Source organism: Lissotriton helveticus, chromosome 2_1 (assembly GCF_964261635.1).
Source record: "Lissotriton helveticus chromosome 2_1, aLisHel1.1, whole genome shotgun sequence".
NCBI lineage: Eukaryota > Metazoa > Chordata > Amphibia > Caudata > Salamandridae > Lissotriton > Lissotriton helveticus.
Genome location: NC_136059.1, coordinates 373,348,654 through 373,368,569, shown reverse-complemented (window position 1 = coordinate 373,368,569; position 19,916 = coordinate 373,348,654). Strand labels below are relative to the sequence as shown.

The following is a 19,916-nucleotide window of genomic DNA, read 5'->3' as shown; positions in this document are numbered from 1 at the left end:
ACTAAGGGTAGAGTATTGTAAATGAAAATGGGCGAAACAGAAAGGAAAACATTGAATGTTGGAGCAGAAGGCTTATGGCAGCCATTACAGTCCTGATCCACTCTCCTGTCTTCAAAGGAGCACTCAACATTCCAATGTTCTAATTAGCAAACAAGCCCCTTGCTATACATCAGCGGCCACAAGCAGAATACACGTCAATAGTGCAAGGCCGCACATGCATCACTGATTATAAGCATGGCATGTATTTAGGGACCCTAATACTAGAAGAATCCATAATCCCAGGCAGTACAAGCATCCATAGCAGTCAGGCCTGTTCAGTGACATATCACCCACACTACAAAGGGACAATCGGTCAGTGGCTGCTGAGCAGGGCGCCTTTAGAGGTGAGCATTACTACGGCCCAGGAGCACCTTCGTGCCACAGGCAGGGATGTACGTTGTTACAACGCATGCTTTTACCACGCATGCTGTTACAACGCAAGTTTTACAACGCAAGCCTTTACAACGCATTGCTTTGGGGGGTGCTGGATAGTGAATAGTTTAATTTACTATTCCAACTCCAATCCCCGTGGATAGTAGGGAAGGTGTTGGATAGTAAATTAAAACTATTCCCTATCCTAGAGCGCCCCCCAGTGCAATGCGTTGTAATGGTTTTCGTTGTAAAACCTGCGTTGTAAAAGCACTGCGTGGTAAAGGATGTTTCCCCACAGGCAGTCCAGAACTCCATGCCGTCAAATATGTGCCAGCTGTCACGGAATGATTCACAAGAGCTAAGACGTGACTCAGGGCTTGAACGGCACCCCGTCCGTAGCTCCCAACAGTGGGGATCAGTGGCTGAGGAATGAGGATCTGAGGGTGAGACCGAGGCAGGGCTGAGTGTGAGGAGGAGAGCAGTCTCCTGGGATCCCACCAGCACTTCGCTGCACCAGAGCTAGCTGCTCTCCTGCTTCCACAGAGGTTGAGGGTCACGGTGAGCTCCAGCATGGCTGAGCGTTGGCAGGACCCCGAGCTAGAGATTCCAAGCCCCAGCAGTACTGACTAAAATAAAAGAGTGTGCCTGTCCTGCCTGTGCAGCAGGGATGGGACTATAGCAAGCCCAGGAGCAGTCTGATCCAAAATATGAATGGCACTTGTAACAACCAATGGGCCAGAAGGACTTGTGTAAAGCTCCTCTTTATCTGTATTGTGTATTGATGATAGACAGGCTGTCGCTATCAGAACCTAAAAAAGCTTGAATAACATTGAAAAACTGTAAATTGTCTAAGCAAAATCAGGACTTTGAAAGTACAGTTCGTATTATGTAAAGGGGTGAATTGATATGGACAGGCCTCCAAAATACATCTGTTCCAGGCACAAAGCCATTTGTTGCACGAGCTCCATTAGCCTCAAAGTGAAGTTAACACATGAAATGTAAAAACCTTGACAGGGAGTAACCATACCGCTATTACTCAATAATACGTCCGGATGCGCACGCTGAATCACACAAGGGTGTGTGTGAGTTTTCTCCCCATCCAAACATGACCGCATTTCATAATCCTGATGTCTGCTCCTGGTGAAGTTTCACAAACCTACTAATCTTGTCAACACCTGTCTGATGCAAGCAGCAGCAAGATTAAGGGACCTGCAATATTTACCATGAAACAGTCAGTGTAATTATAACAGATTCATGGATTGTGTCTACTGGCATAACTATCCGTAGTGCAGCAGGAGCAGTGGCACCAGGGCATAAGGATGTTAGGGGCCCAGTGAACCGACATTATGGCTGTATTGTGCTGTCCAGCCACTGGACAGGGGTCTATTAACCTTCCTTGCACGAGTGCCCATGACATTATAACTACTCCTCTGATTAGGGTGGGGCCAACTCTTCACAACCAAGAAAGCATAGTCACATCTCTGTTTGGAGGGGTCTGGAAATGACAGCAGGCTTCACAGAATAAGCACTAAATCGCTCACATCAGACTTAAAGAGCACCAGATTTCTACTCCTGGTTTATTGTAAGCATTATTCACACTTTGTTGCATCTAAATTGCAGCAAGCATTTTTCTTTTACCCTACCACTTTATTATGCCTCGTCTCTCCAACCTCTGGAAACCAATTACTGTCTCAGCCTTTAAAAAGAACTTTAATAGACATTTCTTACTTCTCAGACAGTTTTTAAGCATAATAAATGAATGCAACATGTTTACAAAATCATGTATTCACCAAATGATGCACCATCACTAACGCTAATGTACAGTATTAGGTTTATTGTGGCCATTTCTCACATTGCTTATTCCATAACTTGAATAGGGTTCAGTGCTGTAGAGAGCCACCCGGGCTCTCCCCAACAATGTATCAAGCATGCACTCATCTGGGTGGGCTCGACCCGAGGAGGTATAAAAAACAGCGAGAGACCGCTGGAGGTCTTCCCGACCCCTGGTCCGCCGCCCAACATTGGCGTCGAGGCCGGTCGGATTCTGGTCCAACGCTGTGTCAGCTGCTAAGTGCGCGGAGCTCACCCGCGACACTCCCTTACCCGAGAGACGGTGGAGCATTGCCCCCCTCTCATGCCTGATGTCGGCGGCCTATGCTGCACTTCCTATACCCTGCGCTGCCATCCTGCTGTGCCTCGCCTCATCTCACCTTGCCTCCGGCACGTCTGGTGTCACCCTGCTCTGGCCGCAGTGCACTCTGGCCTTGCAACGCCGCCTTCCAGTGACTGCTCCGCGCCCTGCCCTGAGCGGCACCTGCAGACACGTCCAGCACCCTGCTGGCACACTTACCAAATGCGACGGGGAGCGTGCTCAAGTCGGCGGTGCACACATCGGGAGGAGATGCACGCTCTGGTGAGTCGGCCCAGCCACTGGAAACGCACGGCAGGCCTCAGGCTCCAATTGACTTTGAAGAAGTCACCCCACGTGACCAGCACCTCCCTCTCTGTGCAGCGGAGGACAGCTAAGCTCAACAGAGAGCCAGTCAGGCCCAGCTGGCCTTATTTATTGAGGAGCGCTCAGCGCGCTTTCAGCCCACTCCAAGGGTAAGCTCTCCAGGCCCAACAGGCCCCACATCACCCAAACAGGCTGCACACTGCCACAGCCCAGGGAAGGACCACGCAAGGGGACACCCCCCTTTCTACCACATAGCCTACTGTGCTACAGTGCCACCTCACCAAGGAAAAGAAGGCCAAGTGCATCGTACTTCCTCAGGCCCCCCAGGCAAGTGGCCACCCGCCACCTTATGCCACGTGCCCAGGGCCCCTAGTGGAGATGCCACACCACCGCAACTGCGCTCTAGCACACTGACGCCATGAGCACGTCGTCCACAACCGGCACAGATGGCCAGCAGGCCGTAGCGACCAGACCGCGCAGAGGGGATGGTGGCGCGCTATTTTAGGGTTACTAGGGAGATGGACAGCACTGTGAAAAGGTTGCTGCTCTTATACTACAGCGGCGCTACGATCTGTTTGAAACATTGCCCAACACAGGGAATAAAGATGACTAAGAAGCGGTGCTCGCCACGCTGAAGAGGCATTTCGACCCCCAGCTCAACCCTGACTTTGAGCGTTTTAAATTCAGACATGCGTCACAGTCAGACACGGAGTCTGTGGACATGTTTTAATAGGCTGCACAGGCTGGCAGGCCCGTGCGCCTTAACGAAACCAAAGGGAAGAAATACACGGCCAAGTGATCCAGGGATGCCGCTCAGCGTTGCTAAGGAAACTGATCCTTCGACAACCGGGAATCTCTCTTAACGAGATCCTCATCTTGGCTAGGTCCCACTCTCAGATGCATGGGCGGGCGAGATGGAAGCCGCCCTGCATAGAACCCCACAGCACCACAGACACTGAAGTACACGCCCATTAAGGACGAAAGAGTCGAGGCCATACAATGGCGCCCAAACACGGCCCGCCCTGCACCGCGGCCGTCTACGAGTGGGGGGTGTGGAACACCGTCAACGGCAGTGTCTGGAGCAAAAGGGAATACGTGCTTCCACTGTAGAAAGGTGAATCATTTTGCCATGGTGTGTAGAAGTAGCCGGTCTCGGCAGACCTACATCAGGCCCCAAGGAATGACGCAATGTCTGCGCCAGGTGTTGCTCGACGATACAGTCGCAGGATGATGACTCAACGCGGGGGCACTGCCTTGCGCTCAAAGAAGATGACGACGAGGTGTTTGTCGTATTCTTCGTAAGCAGGTCAGACAAATAACAAAGGCCACCGCTGATGTGCTCCATCCTGGTAGGAGGGTCTGCAGTCCAAGCGCTCATTGATACAGGTGCATCAGTCAATGTCATGGACTCAGAGCAGTACGACCGACTGTCACCATGGCCCCCTCTTGCCCCTACCAAAGCCTGGATCTACACCTATGGAGGTACGCACCCCCTGCCCCTCGGAGAGGTCATCGAGGTGGAAGTCACCAGTGGTAAACACGTCACGAGGGCCTGGTTCCACATCACAGAAGGGATAAAAGGTACCCTTCTCAGTTGCCACACCGCAGAAGACCTCGGTCTGGTCTTCCTTGCTCGTCAGATCCATGACTCCCACGCTGACGCCATCTTACACGAATTCCCGGCACTGTTCACATGGCTTGGCAAGCTGAAAGGGAAGCAGTTCAAGCTCCACATTGACCCCACCATGAGGCCTTCAGCCCTGAGACACCGGAGGGTGCCATTCAACCTTCGCCTGTAAGTAGAGGTGGAACTGAAGAAACTAGAGGACCTTGAGTGGAGTGGTGTGGCTCACTGGTTAGAGGCAGCAGACCCAGAAGCAGAGAACGGCCCGGGACCAGGGTTCAATTCCCGACGCGGCAGGGTCGTGGACCAGGGTCAGCGGACTCGATAATTCTCGCCTCGGCGCCTACTCTAACCAGGGATCACACTCGGCAACTCTGGGCATTAGCTTGCCTCATCTCTACAACGGCCCCCCACATTCGCCGGGGATGCCTGGTTTCACCTTGGAGATACCCAGTAGGGACCATCTCACAGGGATAGCCAGGACGGGTTCCCCAGCGGTCTACAGCGCCACGACGCCTCAGGGCAGCAGTGCGCTTTACAAGATACATACATACATACATACATTGACGTCACTGAGAAGGTGTTAGGTCCCACTCCGTGGGTGTCCCCGATGGTCGTGGCTCCCAAGCCAAAACAGCTGTGAGCCATACGGATTTGTGTAGACATTAGGCTCCCAAATGTGGCAGTCAAAAGGGAATGTCATCTCACCCCCACCATGGATGACATTGTGGCGGACATGAACGGAGCCAAGTGGTTCTCCAAGTTGGACCTGAACGCAGGGTACCACCAACTGGAACTTGAGCATGAGAGCAGGTACATCACCACGTTCTCTATCCACGTCGGCCTCAGGAGGTGCAAGAGAATGAGCTTCGGTGTGTCGTCTGCAGCAGAGGCCTTCCAGAATGCCATCCAGGAAGCACTGTCCGGCCTGCAGGGAGTCATCAATCTGAGCGACGACATCCTGGTGTTCTCAAATGCCTTGGTATTTACAGTTGCGGAGAAATCCTCACACTTGGCAGAGATCTCTGCATAATTACAAATGGGTTTATGGCAGTGGCGTAATGCAGGCCCCCCAAACCCCCATGGTGCAGCGTGCCCGCGAGCTGCAGGGGGGCCTTTCAGCACACTACTTAGGCCTGAGCGCTCTGGATTAAATCCCGCGCGGGGCCCCTCCTTGTACATTGCCGGGGGCCCCCTTAAACTTTCGTTACACCTCTGGTTTATGGCTTCCTCCCTTTGTGAATTCCTGGCAGGTGGAAACAGTTTAATTTGGCCATAAGGTTATATTTACCAATTAAGTTTTCTTTGTGAATGAGACCCAATGTTTATTGAAATACATCTCTCTATTTTGCAGTGTATGTGTTGGACCAAAAAGCTAGTCTAACATGTGAGTGAGTGAGTGAGTGTGACTGATTGACTTACTGAATGATGTGCTACAGTGAATGAGGGCTGAGAAGGTGAGAGAATGACTGAGCAAGTACTAGATGAGCCAGTGAATGAATGAGACCCAGTATAGGACTATACGTATAATATAGATAATTGAGGTGCACTTCGAAATTGCTTCAGTACCTCCAATACAGTATCTACAATGTCACCCAACTTTGCCTGTATGTCCCAACAAAATATTATCCGACTTGTGTTGAAAAAATAAACACTTGCCTTTAGTGGTGTATCCTCAAACACTAAAAGTGATTAATATACTTTCCCACTAAATATGGGATAAAGTACCCCCTGTCATAAAGTATGAGTATGTTACAAAATACTGAGGCAATACATAACCATACAGAGGAACAAGGTGGAAGGCCAAGTTCCTTTATAAGGTCATGGAACTTTGAAGTGACTTGCAAAATACTTATCATTTACATCCGGGGGTATTTTATACCATATGATACATGGTCACACCATCACCTTTTCCACAAACCACTTAAAACAATGCATAGATCTTTTAAATGAAAGAGAGAGCATGTTTGAAAATATGAAGAATAAGAATAAACCTTCTAGCTAAAAACACATCAAAAACCTCTTAGATATTTGTTGCAGGCAGAGATTAGAAATAGTTCAATGCAAGTCAGTTATAAAAAAAGCTACAGTAGCTTGGAATGTGTAGGAACATGCAGAAATATTTTAGCTTTTCTCTAACTGTCTCAGGAGTGCACAAAATAAACATGTTCTGTCTGCATGACATTGTAATCTAGAAAAATAGAGCAGAAGAAAGAAATGCAATGCTCAGGTTTTCCTTTCTTTAAACGGTTGCCACAATTATGCTCTGTGACATGGTCAGCATTTCACCTGGGCTGCTGGCTCTGGCAATAGGCACTGTGACAGTCATTGTGACTTCAGAACTTAACTATAATAGTCCAGTTCTGATGTATTTTCCTTATAATCAGGGACTGTGTGTGTCCCACTCATTTTAAAGAAATTAGAGACTGACATTTAGACAGGGATTACAGATTCCCATTTATTATAATTACATTTAAAAAAATCTTGGTCAGACCCTCCAGCTTTTCACATTTTGCTCAATAATCACCAAATTAGCTGTGAAGCCTGACCCCTGTGTTTTTCCTGACATCTGCCCCCAGTAAAAGCACAGAAACCTTGCAGTCTGTTGAAACAGTGGCAAATGTAAAGGAAATGTGCTATAAAACTATCAGCACATTTTCTGCTTTGTCTAAACTTATGATACTTGAAAGAAATCAATCATGAAATGTCACTTGTTAGTTAAATGAATAGGTTCACTACTGCAATTGTTTGATTTTTTGTCAATTAATTATATTTTCCTGTATGTAAACATTTTAATGTGTATGCTTTATCTAATATATACCAAAAAGACATGTTTGCAAAAAAAGTAAATATCTTTTTATGAACTCCAATTTATTGACAACTTGTTATATTACAGAACCTTATAACACATCTCAAGTTATTTGTCATACAGTGAAAATTGTTTAGCATATTAGTTAGTTTAGTTTAGTTTGAAATGCTTTATTCGATTTTGTTTTTTAAAATCATAAAAGCGTACAAAAAAAAGACAATCATTAAAAATAAATATGTACATTCAAGAATAACATAACTTCAATTTCAAAAAAAGACATAACCCCAACCTCGGAGTTCAGTAGTGTAACATATTATTCAAGGGGTTTATCCCTATCTGGAGTAAAGATACACGGGTTTGTCCTTTATGATGAGTAGACTCAAGAGTTGCGACAGTTGTACAATGGATCAAATCTGTTGGAAACAGAAAAACTAATAGCACTGGGTACCTGGACTTCCCCACCCAACGCGTGGTGGTAGGCTATTGTTGGTCCTGACCAGGGGATATTTGGCATACAGGGATAAAAATCAAATAGATCCCAAATATGTATTGGGCCATCCCCTTCTTGGGGCGGACAAGATCTTAAGTAAGGTGCGATGTTCCGGTTCCTGAATCTAACCAGTACCAAGTCCCCTGAAATGTTTTTTGGTAGTGGGCCCAACCAGCCTACCCTTCTCACACTCAGGATTCCGCCGTCTTTGTCCGGTGGTAGGGGTCTATTTCTTCCCATCCAGAATATAACTTTATTCAAAAGATCCTGCTGTCTTTCAGCTTTTCCCATCGCAAGTGCTGGTACTCCTGAGAGGACGGACACATATGGCGCGGCTTCTGGCGGGAGGTGTATGTGTGATACTTTGCGTACTGTCTTGACCTCTGAGGGCCTTGGTATAACAGATTTGAAAAGAGCTTTGGGAATAGTTGAAACTGGGATTTTAGGGGATTGTAGAGTGACTTGCATGCTTTTATGGATGGCAGTTGACTTAGCTGTTGGAAAAGTGGTAGATGGCTGGGGTCGGTTTGATGTTGCTGAGTTATCGATGGGTTTCAGGACAGCCGTGATTTTATTCTCTAGACCCGAGAGCCTTTCTCCTATAGCGTTGATTTTTTTCTGTTAGTGGGGAAATGATGGTTTTAACAAGCTGTTCAATCTGAGTCAATAGAAGGATCTGGGAATAAGATATTGATTCATCCAGTTTGACATCAGTCTCCATGGTGATAGGGAGATTATGAACAGACCATGCGGGGCTTACAGATGGTTTATGGAATTTGGATTGAGTCCTTTCGGCATTGTCCTCATCATGCTTTCTTTTGACGGGTAATAGCCATGGAAGTACAGAGGCTTGTGTATTGACTTTGTTCAATAAAAAGGGGGATTCCTGTGTACTGCCTTTAGTATTTATAGTACCGGTGCCTTTGGCAAGAGAGGGTGCATCCAAGTTGACATACTTTGTTTTGGATAGACTGTTTAGTTCATCCCACAGGGACAGGTTATGCTCTCTTGGGGAGTTTAGTGGAGGAGATAGCGTACTAGATGGAGAGTAACAAGGACAGTTTATGTCTATCACATGAACAGGAGGCAGAGAGCTTGTGGTAATCATTTGGTGCATTTGCGCAGCTGAGCTTGTTCCCCCCGTGCAGGGCATAATCAGAGTGGAGATAGTAATATTGCAGAAAAGAGTCACAATAATGTGTGTACACTATACCTCCTTTAGCAGAAGTAACAAGGGGGGTGGCCCGTCCCGTCCTATTCGGTCCGCTGAGGGCCACAGAGGGCCCGCCCTTTGCCCGGGCTTAGCCCGGCGTTGGTCCCGCGCTGCGTTCCGCGCTGCGTCAGCCTGTTGATCTCTTGTGTGCCGTGGGCGGGTGGGCGTGCCTCCACGCTGGGCTGGTCCTGCACGGGCTCCTGGGCAATGGAGTCCCGTGCTTCTGTCAGGGGATCAGTGCGGGGCTCCTCCTGGAGCGTGAATAGCCTCTCTGGCTGTATGCCTCTACCGGCGCTGCGGGACCCACGCCAGCGGGTCCGGCGAGGTCTCTTGTGCGCCGGTGGGCGGGCCTCCACGCTGGGCTGGTCCTGCACGGGCTCCTGGGTAATGGAGTCCCGTGCTTCTGTCAGGGGATCAGTGCGGGGCTCCTCCTGGAGCGTGAATAGCCTCCCTGGCTGTATGCCTCTACCGGCGCTGCGGGACCCGCGCCAGCGGGTCCGGCGAGGTCTCTTGTGGGCGGGTGGGCGTGCCTCCACGCTGGGCTGGTCCTGCACGGGCTCCTGGGCAATGGAGTCCCGTGCTTCTGTCAGGGGATCAGTGCGGGGCTCCTCCTGGAGCGTGAATAGCCTCCCTGGCTGTATGCCTCTACCGGCGCTGTTTAGCATATTGTTTTTACTGTTTATCATAAACCCATAATCCTTACGACAACTTAAAAAAATAATTGCTGTGTAATTTCTGTACAATCTGTACCAAATTTACAAAGAATTCCAGCAACACAGCGCAGCAATAACAATTGCTGTGCTGGATTGCATGAAAGGGAGAGACCAGAAGAGCACCATAAGATACAGCACTATTTTTGTCTCTCCCTGCGCTGGTGCACTGTAGGCTGCCTTCCACTAATGCACACACCCTTGCACCATAGTTCATAGTTCAATAGTGTGTGTGATGTCAAGCATAGGTTTTGTATTGGAATGGGACCTTTCCAGTAGAAAATACTGTGCTTTGACATATTTTAACACATTTTTAATGTTTTGAATTTGTGCTGTACAGTACAGAGTAAATACAAATTTAGAAAACTTTTCTCTAACATTACACCTGTCTCTTGTCAATGTTAGTAGCTAGGGATTATTTTTCGAAACCCCATGGGTGGTTGCACTGGACTGCTTTTTGTTACTTTGAAGCTACTTACTAGTTCAAAACTTGTTTTGCGCTAGAAAGAACATTTGAAAATCAAAACGTTGTGCCGGGCTTACATCACAAAAGATACGCAAACCCTTGCAAAGTGTTGCTAAATGTGGTCCTCTGCCTTTATAGTTACTTTCTCACCTTTTTCCTTCTTTAAATTGAGGAACCCAAAGTGCTAACCTTCTGTGGTTGCAATGAGGTGGGAGCTCCCAACCATTCAGCTGTACCAACTTTTCAGCTTAAAGAAATGTTGGATCATTCTGCCTTAATGTTGTGTATGCCATCTATGGCATACACAGCGATTGGGATGTGCCCTTTAATTGTTTAAATGTACTGTCTCCTACAGTTTGGGAATAGTCTTGGTAGGAGAGTACTCCAGTGGGAGCTTAATTCGTACACGATGTGCAGGTTACCAAGTGTGCAAAATTGAGGGGCCAAGTTTCATTCTTTTACCTTCACTATTCATGCCTTAGGATCATATGGTGTGCATTAGGGAGGATTAGGGAGGATTATTAAGATTGCTGCTTTGATTGCACCACCCACCCCATATTGTACACCTATGGCCAGATACGTCTTAGCTAGAGTCAGCTTGTGCTGATAAGCTATCCTGCTAAAAAAGCAATGCCAATAGTACTTCATATCACTGATGTGAAAAGTTTGTTTTCTTTATGACTTAAGGTTCTTTCCTATGCAGTGTCATGCTTTCAGTGTTTTCCCATTTTTATGCCCGTTTGCTTCCTTTGGCTGAGAGATGGGACTGTGGGAGATTTCCAGCATGTAGACAGCAATCGTTTGCCAAAGGTTTTAAATATGGTACTCGTTTTTTTTTAGGGTTGGGACGCATTAAGTGGCCGAGTAGGCGTTCTCCGGTATACTCAGATTTACTCTCCCTGTTAAGGCTTCAAGCTGCTCCATTAAGCCCTCTGAATAGAGTCTAAGTTCAGCGCCCCCCAATACCATGTGATAAAAGCCAGTGTCTGTAAGCAGCTAGAGAGTGTCAGTGAGATTGTCTAAGATATCTCCTGTAGGTGTTTTGGTAGTTGAGTAAGTGCAAAGTAGGAAATTAAATGTTGTACATTTAAAGCTAATATTTCATGATACTGTGTGCATATATCCTATTATTCATCGCCATTATCTTTTGTCGAGGTCCCTATTCAAGTCTATTTCCCATTTTGCTTTCTGGTAATTTAGGTTAGTTTTGGTCATGTTTATTAGGGTTTTCCTGAATCAAATCACAGGTCTTTTCATGTTCTCTATTGTGTATTTTATTGTAAGAACTCATCTGTTTATGGCTCAATATCTGTGCCACCCAACTCTAGATAGCCCCCCATAGTTACAAGATAGTACATGGATGGAGGATCTACTTGTCGAAGGCGGGTGACATTTCCATTCCCAAATGATACAACCAGATAACAGAAACGTCCGCCAATGCTCTGATACTATCTCAATTAGACTTAGGCAGTGCTGTTCTAGAAGGGACTTCTCAGCTTGCACTCACTTCTCTAAAAGCTATCTTTCATGCAGCAGTAAGGCTACTCTCCTCCACAAACAAAATCGATCACATCTCCCAAATATTGATTGATTTGGAAAGGCTCTTTTTCGAAGTCAGAATCAAATTCATGATGGGATGTTTAGCCTTCAAAGCAATCCATGCAAAGGCTCGGTCTTAGTTGGCCAACCTTCTCAAGACATCAGGCAATTTGAGGAACTTGAGAAGTAGAGAAAACCTTCTGGAAACACCTTTATTCCGAACCTCTCATGCTTCACAACATTCCTTCTCTGTAACCCTCCACCTTCTGGAACTGCCTGCCTACGGTCATTAGGGATGCCCCAACCCTAGTTTTGTTTTGATTTCTGTTAAAGACTCGATTGTTCAAGCTTTACCTGGCCCTCTAATCCCCGCAGTTCATGCAGGATCAACCAGAATTCCACCATACAATCAGAACTGATTGATAGGATAAACTGTAATCCAGGTCCCGGATACCCTTGCAGGTGCTTTACAAATACACATAATATAATATAACATAATCCTCACCCCTTCCTGTACTTTTGCATTTGTCATCAGCTTCCTTTCCCCTACTCCGCTTCTTACTCCAGCGAACCCTCCACCCCTGTTTCCTCTCCCCTGCTTCTGCTACTACTACTCCCTTCTCAAGTCTTCCCCTCTCCTTGCTCTCCTCCAACTCTCCTCCTCCCCGCTTACCTGTACCTGTTTATGTTAAACATATGTTGATCTGTTGGATTAAAAAATTACCTGTTATATGTAAGACTATGTGTCACGTATATTATTAACCCTGGGAAACCATGCTCTATAGAAATCTGCAATATAAATAATTAATGAAATAATTCTGGAACATGAATCCCTTGATATATTAGAACAGGATAAAATCTAGATAGAAAATGGAGATGCCATTACTCACAAACAGCTGACTTCATTCTGGGAGTCACCCAGAGGGTCAAGATATATTAATAATTATTGAATAACATATTTTGCCGTAATTGTCTTTATCAGTATAGGTCACAGAATTAAGCGAAATAGATACTTTTGATAAATGCCTCCCACCCTTGCCCGCATGCCCAAATGTGTTAATTCTTCTTGAGACTACGCCCGCACCTGATAAATAACTCATGTACAATAAATGATAAAGGAGCTGATCCGCAGTGAAAGGTGCACACTTTGCTTAATGTGTTAAGGGGGTGGGCATCGTCACTCATTTTCGGGGCTGATACCTATTTTCCATCTTCAGTCTTTGACCCAGAACAGGGGAGGGAAAGGCAGAAAAGGGAAAAGAAGGGGGAAGCAAAAGATAGAAAAACAGTAATAAATGGAGATAATAGGAATGAAAACAAACCCTTAAGAGGGATAAAGAGAGACATGAAGTGTAGGGTGGTGGAAGAAAAAGGCATCCTTTGTATTTGTCAACCGTGGCATTTGGCTGCACCAGCAGCGGGATTCAGGGTGGCTCCTCCGTAATGGCGGAGGAGCGTCGCCCCACTGGTCACAGTCAGTCAGTGAAAAATAAAATGATAATAAAACAATATTATCATTTTATTTTCCGCTGACTGACTGCGCCAGGGATTCTTGGGCTGGGCCGGGCCATGGCAGGGAGGAGGAGTGATGGACACTGTAAAGTGCGCATGTCAGTTTGGCCGGCCATCTTAGGCGACGAAACAGACATGTGCACTTAGGTTTCTCCAACTTAGCTGTGTTGACAACCATGTTAAAGAAAAGTTGCAGGATCCCTGTGAATGAGCGAGCATCAGATCAGCCCACTCAGGCCAATCCCCATACTGCTCTCTTGATTGGTGTAGCATGAGAGCAGTGTCTGGATTGGGTGGGGATCTTATACTTTGTGCCCCAGTAACTGCTGGGAGGAGAGAAGCACCAAGACGGCCAGCTGCTTCAGCGGCAGACCAGGTACGTTTTATAAAAAATTATTATTCCCCTAGTCCACCCACCCACCCCCAACCCCACTCCCAACTTTACTTTTGCAGCAGCCTCCACTGGTGCGATTATTTTTATAAACTGAATACTGGGTGAACAGCAATCAATAACCCTTCTTTTAATATGTGATAGATTCAGAGTTCTTCAGAAACAAGTGGGTATTTATTCCTATTTGCCATCCTCTGTGAGTGGCATCATACTTACAACCCTTATTTTGCTTTGTTATGCTCCAGTATAAATATTCCAGAGACATAATTGATGAAAAGCGTTATAAACACAATTGCCATGTTCAGAGCATGAGAACATTTCATAGATGGGTAATAGAAACGGATTTATTTTTAGGCTCCAGCAAAGGAATTTCCAACATATCAAGTGCCTCCCATTCCTCAGCAAATGCAGCCTTACCTCCGCCTCCACTGCCTACTCATCCTACAGCACAAGCGATTGCTCCTCCTCCACCTCCGCATCCAGCTGCGCTGCCTTCGGTTCCAAGCCTGCCTCCCAGAAACTTCCCGCCTGCAACAGAATCTCAGTAAGTACTAGAACGTGTGTACTCTGTGCGTTTTAAAGAGATCTTAAGGATCTAGTTAGACAGTGGACTCTCATTCTTTTTCTCAACAGCTATTGTTATAAATTAAGTCAACATTTGCCTACTAAAAGCATAGCATTCACAGAGAAGGTCATTTTTCTCAGACCTATGCATGGACATCAGTTAGGAGTATTTTTGTTGCTCCGACGGCTTGCCTTTTGATTCCTTTCACTGCTGCTGATCTCAGGGACTCAAGATGGCAGTGATGGGACTAGAAAGTAAATCTTTACCTTATGTAGGGCCTCATTTAGAGTTCGACAGATGAGTTACTCCCATCTCTGATGTTACAAGTGCCATATGATATGATATGCTTGTAATATAGTGGAAGGGCTTTCCGTTATGTTTGTGATGGAGTAACCAGTTTGCCGAACTCTGAATTGTACGCCTCTGTACTATTTGCAACATCACTGTACACAATTATACTGTACAGATGTAATAAATGTGACGTCTCATGAATAAGCCACACCCAAACAATGCTCTCTCACTTTGGAGGCAAATATACCACTGCACCTTTAAATAATACGCGTTTGAACAGCACTCCCAGAAGATGAGGCAAAGACACAGCACTCCCTTAAGGCGAGGCAAGAAAACAAATCCAGGTACATTTAAAATAACACACACAAGTTTATTAATGCAACATTTTAGAACGGTAGGCCAAATATATCAATAAATGCAGATTCCCAAGTATCAAGTGACTAAAATGAACAATTAGAATAAAATACAGAATACACATGTAGCAAAGAGTAGAAAATATATAAATATATAATGGTTAGGAACACCTCACCGATCGATTAAGCAACATCCTTGCCAACTCAAGCTTGGGAAGCCCGTCAACAGCCCAGGAAGGAGTTCGATCAGTACCCAAATTCCGTTACTTCCACAGCAATATATCTATTCTGTGATGAACTTCCACCTGGACCTAGAAGGTTCCCAGCTTAAATACCATTACTAAACTTGAGGCGAAGCTTCTAGAAAACCTCACCCCTTTCTCATTAGAAAAAACCGAGCTGGCTGTACCAGTCTGTGTCAAGGCCAAGACGGAGGCTGGCCAAGCACCCATATTTTGACTTCGACAGATAATATCCAGTTCACTCTGGTCAGAGCGAAAAACAAGTTAGGAGCAGAAACATGCCCTCCCCACTTTGCAGCTACGTGCGAGCACCGAAATTGGCATCAGTTCAAAAAATGGAGTCAGTAAAAAGGATGACATGAGTCTATATCAAAGCCAATAGTAAGCATAATTCTCATAGCCCAAACAACTTGCAAGCAATGTTGTGCACACACAAAAACTGCACCAAGGCAAAGTCAGAAAAAAGGATGACATGAGGCCATGTCAAAGCAAATAGTAAGCACTCATAATTCTCATAATTGTACAACACAATACACATTTCTGCAGAACTGCTTATAGCATCCCATACTTTATCGCTCAATGTACAACACCGAGCACATGTGTGCACCACCGCTCACAACACTGCACTTCGACATTCCACACCTCTCTCTCCCTCTCACACCTTCAAATGCACATCCCAAACCCTCTGCTCTTGGGAAGGCTGTCCACTACATGACAGCTACCACTGAAAGACAGTAAGATTACAAGAGAGAAGAGAAGCACGCGTATGCTGGACCATCATATATATCCAGGCATGGGTGAAATAACACACTAAAGTCATTTAAAATGATGGTAGTCAAAGGTCATCAGAGGGTGCCAAATCACAAGAGTACCTCTTTCACTACAACGTACTATACTAAATGCAAATCTAGTGTACGCCATTCCACTGTACACCATGGGATTCTACTCTATTCCACTGTATGGCACTCCACCATACACCACTCAAATGTACGTCAAACTAATCTACGACACTCATTCTTCGCTATTCCATTGGACGCCACTCCTTTGTACATGATTCCACTATATGGTAATCTACTTTATCACAGTGCACTGTGCACCACTTCAGCTATGCCACTCTACTGTATGCCACTCCACTGTACCCTAGTCCACTGTACTCTACTCCACTGTATGCAAATCCACTGTGCACCACTGTACTGCACTTCATTACAACGTACGCTATTCCAATGTATGGCACTCCACTCTACGACACTTCAGTCTATACTATTTGACTTTATGTCAATCATTATTCTACACTCCACAGCATACTATTAGACTGTAGAGTATTCGATTGTATAGTACTCCACTATAAGTTACTCCACTGTACTTTACTCCCACTTCACACCTCTACAATGTATGCCACTGCACTCTGTGAAGCTCCACTGTACTACACTCTGCTCCACTCTCTAGATCTGCATTCTATAAAACTATACTGCACTTTATGGCACTCTCCGAGACTCTACTTTACTCTATCCCCTTACACTGCACTGTCTAACTATACAGTCCAATCTATGTCCCTACACTCCATTGTACAACACTGTATTCCACTAAACAACACTGTTCAATACCCTACGATGCAGCACTCCACTCTACTCTGCTATGTTATGTTATGTTACAGTTATTTCTATAGCGCGCGACACACCCGGGGGCATCTCGGCACTTGACTAGAAATTTTTGACCAGAGGCTAGAAACCAAGAGTGTGCTTAAAATGGAAATGCCTTTAGATGTTTCCTAAATAGACTATAGATAGAGATTTTTCGAAGGGGATCAGGTAGCTCATTCAAATATCTTGGAGCTAGATACGAGAAATATTTTCCTCCAGTGCGACTTAACCTTATGCGCTGTACTTGTAAAGGACCAAGAGCCCGGACTCTGTGAGATGCAACTCCAATTTATAAGAGTTTACTCAACTTTATGCTGTGCAAATAGATTATAATCAACCCCACACAATTCTACCCTTTGACATGCTAATGCATTGTATTATGAGGATGAGGTAAAGGCAGCTATATCTGATTACTTGCTGGCCAGGGAAAGTGCCACACTAGTCGGGATAGTTTTTAGCTTTTATTAGGACCTTCAATTTGCTGCTAGCGTTTTTTGCACAGCGCGTTTGCGCTTCTTTTTAAAACTGTTTTATTGTCATATTATTGTTTTTAATACCTGGAAACTCCTTTGGGGCTTGAGAAATCCACGAGTGACTCCCCGGTCCACCACAGCTTTTAGAGCTGCTTGATGTGGAGGGAGGTGCACTTCCTAACGTCATGATTTCCGGATTGCCATTAAATAACGGCCATCTTGAAGTCGGCGGTCTAGTTCTTCACCGCATTAGGGGGCAGACATTATTTAAATCGGGCATGACACGGACGCGCGAAGCGGGCGTGCCGCTGGCGTGCCAAAGGCAAGCCCGTCTGCGCCCGTCCGCGCCCAGTCGGGACCAGGGGCCAGGACCGCTGCCCATGTCACCTTACCCCCAGGTAACCTATATACTTATACTAGCGCGGATCTCTTAACCCTAAATACATTAGTCCAACCACTATGTAAACATACCCTGAGTCCAGATCAATCACTGTGCTGCACGACTTGTGGGTTCATGGGAACAGCAAGGGTGCATCACGGTCAGGAACCTAATCTACATATGACTCAATGTAAAGTTGAGAAAATGGGATTCATTAACTGTAGGCCCTACCCAAGCATGTGGTGGAAATTAAACTTTTAATAGAAAACGAAGACTTGGATGTTTTGTTCCTTACTGAAAGCTGGCTTAAGGAAAGCTCTGCACCGGAAATAGTGGAGGCTCTTCCCTTGGGATATGAAATCCCCCGCTTGGACAGGGTTGAAGCTAAAGGGGGAGGCTTAGCCATCATTCATAAAGCACAGTTCGGATGCACAATATGCCCTGAGAAAATTGCAAAAACAGAAGCCCTCTGCTTCCGAATATCTCTCTCCGCCTCTAGTTCCTTTTCAGGGGGATTGATCTACAGACCCCCAGGACCCTATGGCCAGTTTTTGGATGCTGTCCCGGACTTAGTGGCCAGCATGCTCGTTGAAAAGAGTTCCACCGCTATGTTAGGTGATTTTAATATACACCTAGCGGATCTTAATGTTCTCACAGCTAGGAGATGTATAGCGGACATGGAAGCCTTACAACTTAAACAACTGGTATTGTCGGCTACCCATGAGAAAGGTCATCTTCTGGACCCCATTTTCTCAAATGACCTGAGACTGAGGGTACTAGATCCCACATGGATGCCATGGACTGACCATGCCCTTATTCCATTGCATCTCCTAATGCCTTTGGGAGAAGTTCAAAAGAAAGAACACACAATAGTAGGAAGAAAATGGCCCAGGATTGTTCCGGAAGCCTGGATCAGCGATCTTTAGCGTCCGGGGGCACAGAGGAGTGCCCCCGGATGCTAAAGATCCAGAAGAGGCTTATGGGAATTGGCAGACATGGGTAAACAGCTCCATTGATAAGAATTTTAGGAAACCAGGCCCTCTATCTAATAAAAACTCGAACAGATCATCTTGGTTCTCACCTATGTTGGTCGCTCAAAAAGAAATCTGTAAAAGATTGGAACGAGACTGGAGGAAGTCATATGACCCAGAACTTAAATGAGCTTATAAAACTGCAATACAGCTCTACCATAAGAGCATTAGGAAAGCTCAGGCTGTTTTCTTTTAGGAGCTTTTTAAAATTGTTAAAGGACTCACTACGGTAAAACAGGGAGCTATCAGCCCGCACTATTCTAAAGAAAGGTGCAATGGATTGGCCACTTTCTTTAAAAGTAAAGTAGAAAATATTTATAACTCTCTACCCCCAACTCAACAATGACACCAGGAGCATCGCTCCATGAAGAATCACAATGTGAACAAAGGGATCCAGATGACCCTATTGGTCCTGTGTTTATGTCTATTCCGCCGGTAAATACAGATCTCACATCCACTTTACTACAGCAAATTAAATCAGGTTCCCCACGGGACCCAGCCCCACCGCGTATTCTCGCACAGGGAGGAAGATCAATGCTTACTCAACTATGCAACTTAATTAATCTTTCCTTTGAAAAAGGTAAAGTTCCAAGAGACTGGAAACATGCTATCATTAAGCTCCTGTTGAAAAAAATGGATCTGGACCCTGCCGATGAATCAAACTATCGTCCAATATCACTATTGCCGATAGTGGGGAAAATTGCAGAAAAGCATGTGAATACTGCAATTTCTTCCTTTCTTGAAAATAACAGTGTCATCCATGAGACCCAGATAGGGTTTAGACCTAAACATAGCACTGAATCGGCCCTGTTGGTGGTCACCGAAAAACTTAAGTCAATTCTAGACCAAGGCAAAACTGCAGCTGTGGTATTCTTAGATCTGAGTGCCGCTTTTGATACGGTAGACCACTCAGTGCTGAATCAGAGGTTGGAAAATGCTGGAATACGAGGAACGGCGAAGAAATGGGTGGCATCATTTCTGAGCGACAGGTACTTTCAATGCATGGAGGCAGGATTTCAGTCAGACCCTCTTGCAGCACCATGGGGAGTACCACAGGGATCCTCCCTGAGCCCGACGTTATTTAATGTCTACCTTAGTCCTTTGGCCCACTTAATACAGGAGTTTGGCATCTCCATCGTGTCATATGCCGATGACACGCAATTAGTGTTTTCAATCTCGGATTCTCTTAATTCAGATCACCGTTAACTTGTCCCCTGCCTCGAAAAAATTCGATCATGGATGTCGAATTACAGGCTCAAGTTAAACGGAGATAAAACAGAACTAATGATTCTGGGTAATAACACTAATCCACGATTGGAAAT

The 19,916-nt window shown here is 45.7% G+C and overlaps 1 protein-coding gene across 4 annotated transcripts in view; it reads left to right on the top strand.

The window, feature by feature from the left end:
* FYB1 (FYN binding protein 1) overlaps nt 1-19,916 on the top strand; it is a 710,353-nt gene that overhangs the window by 428,630 nt on the left and 261,807 nt on the right. For all 4 annotated transcript variants that reach the window (XM_078674989.1, XM_078674991.1, XM_078674987.1 and 1 more), the window contains exon 3: nt 13,975-14,164. In XM_078674989.1, coding sequence (XP_078531115.1) covers nt 13,975-14,164 — 190 coding nt within the window. The remainder of the gene's footprint in view (nt 1-13,974; nt 14,165-19,916) is intronic.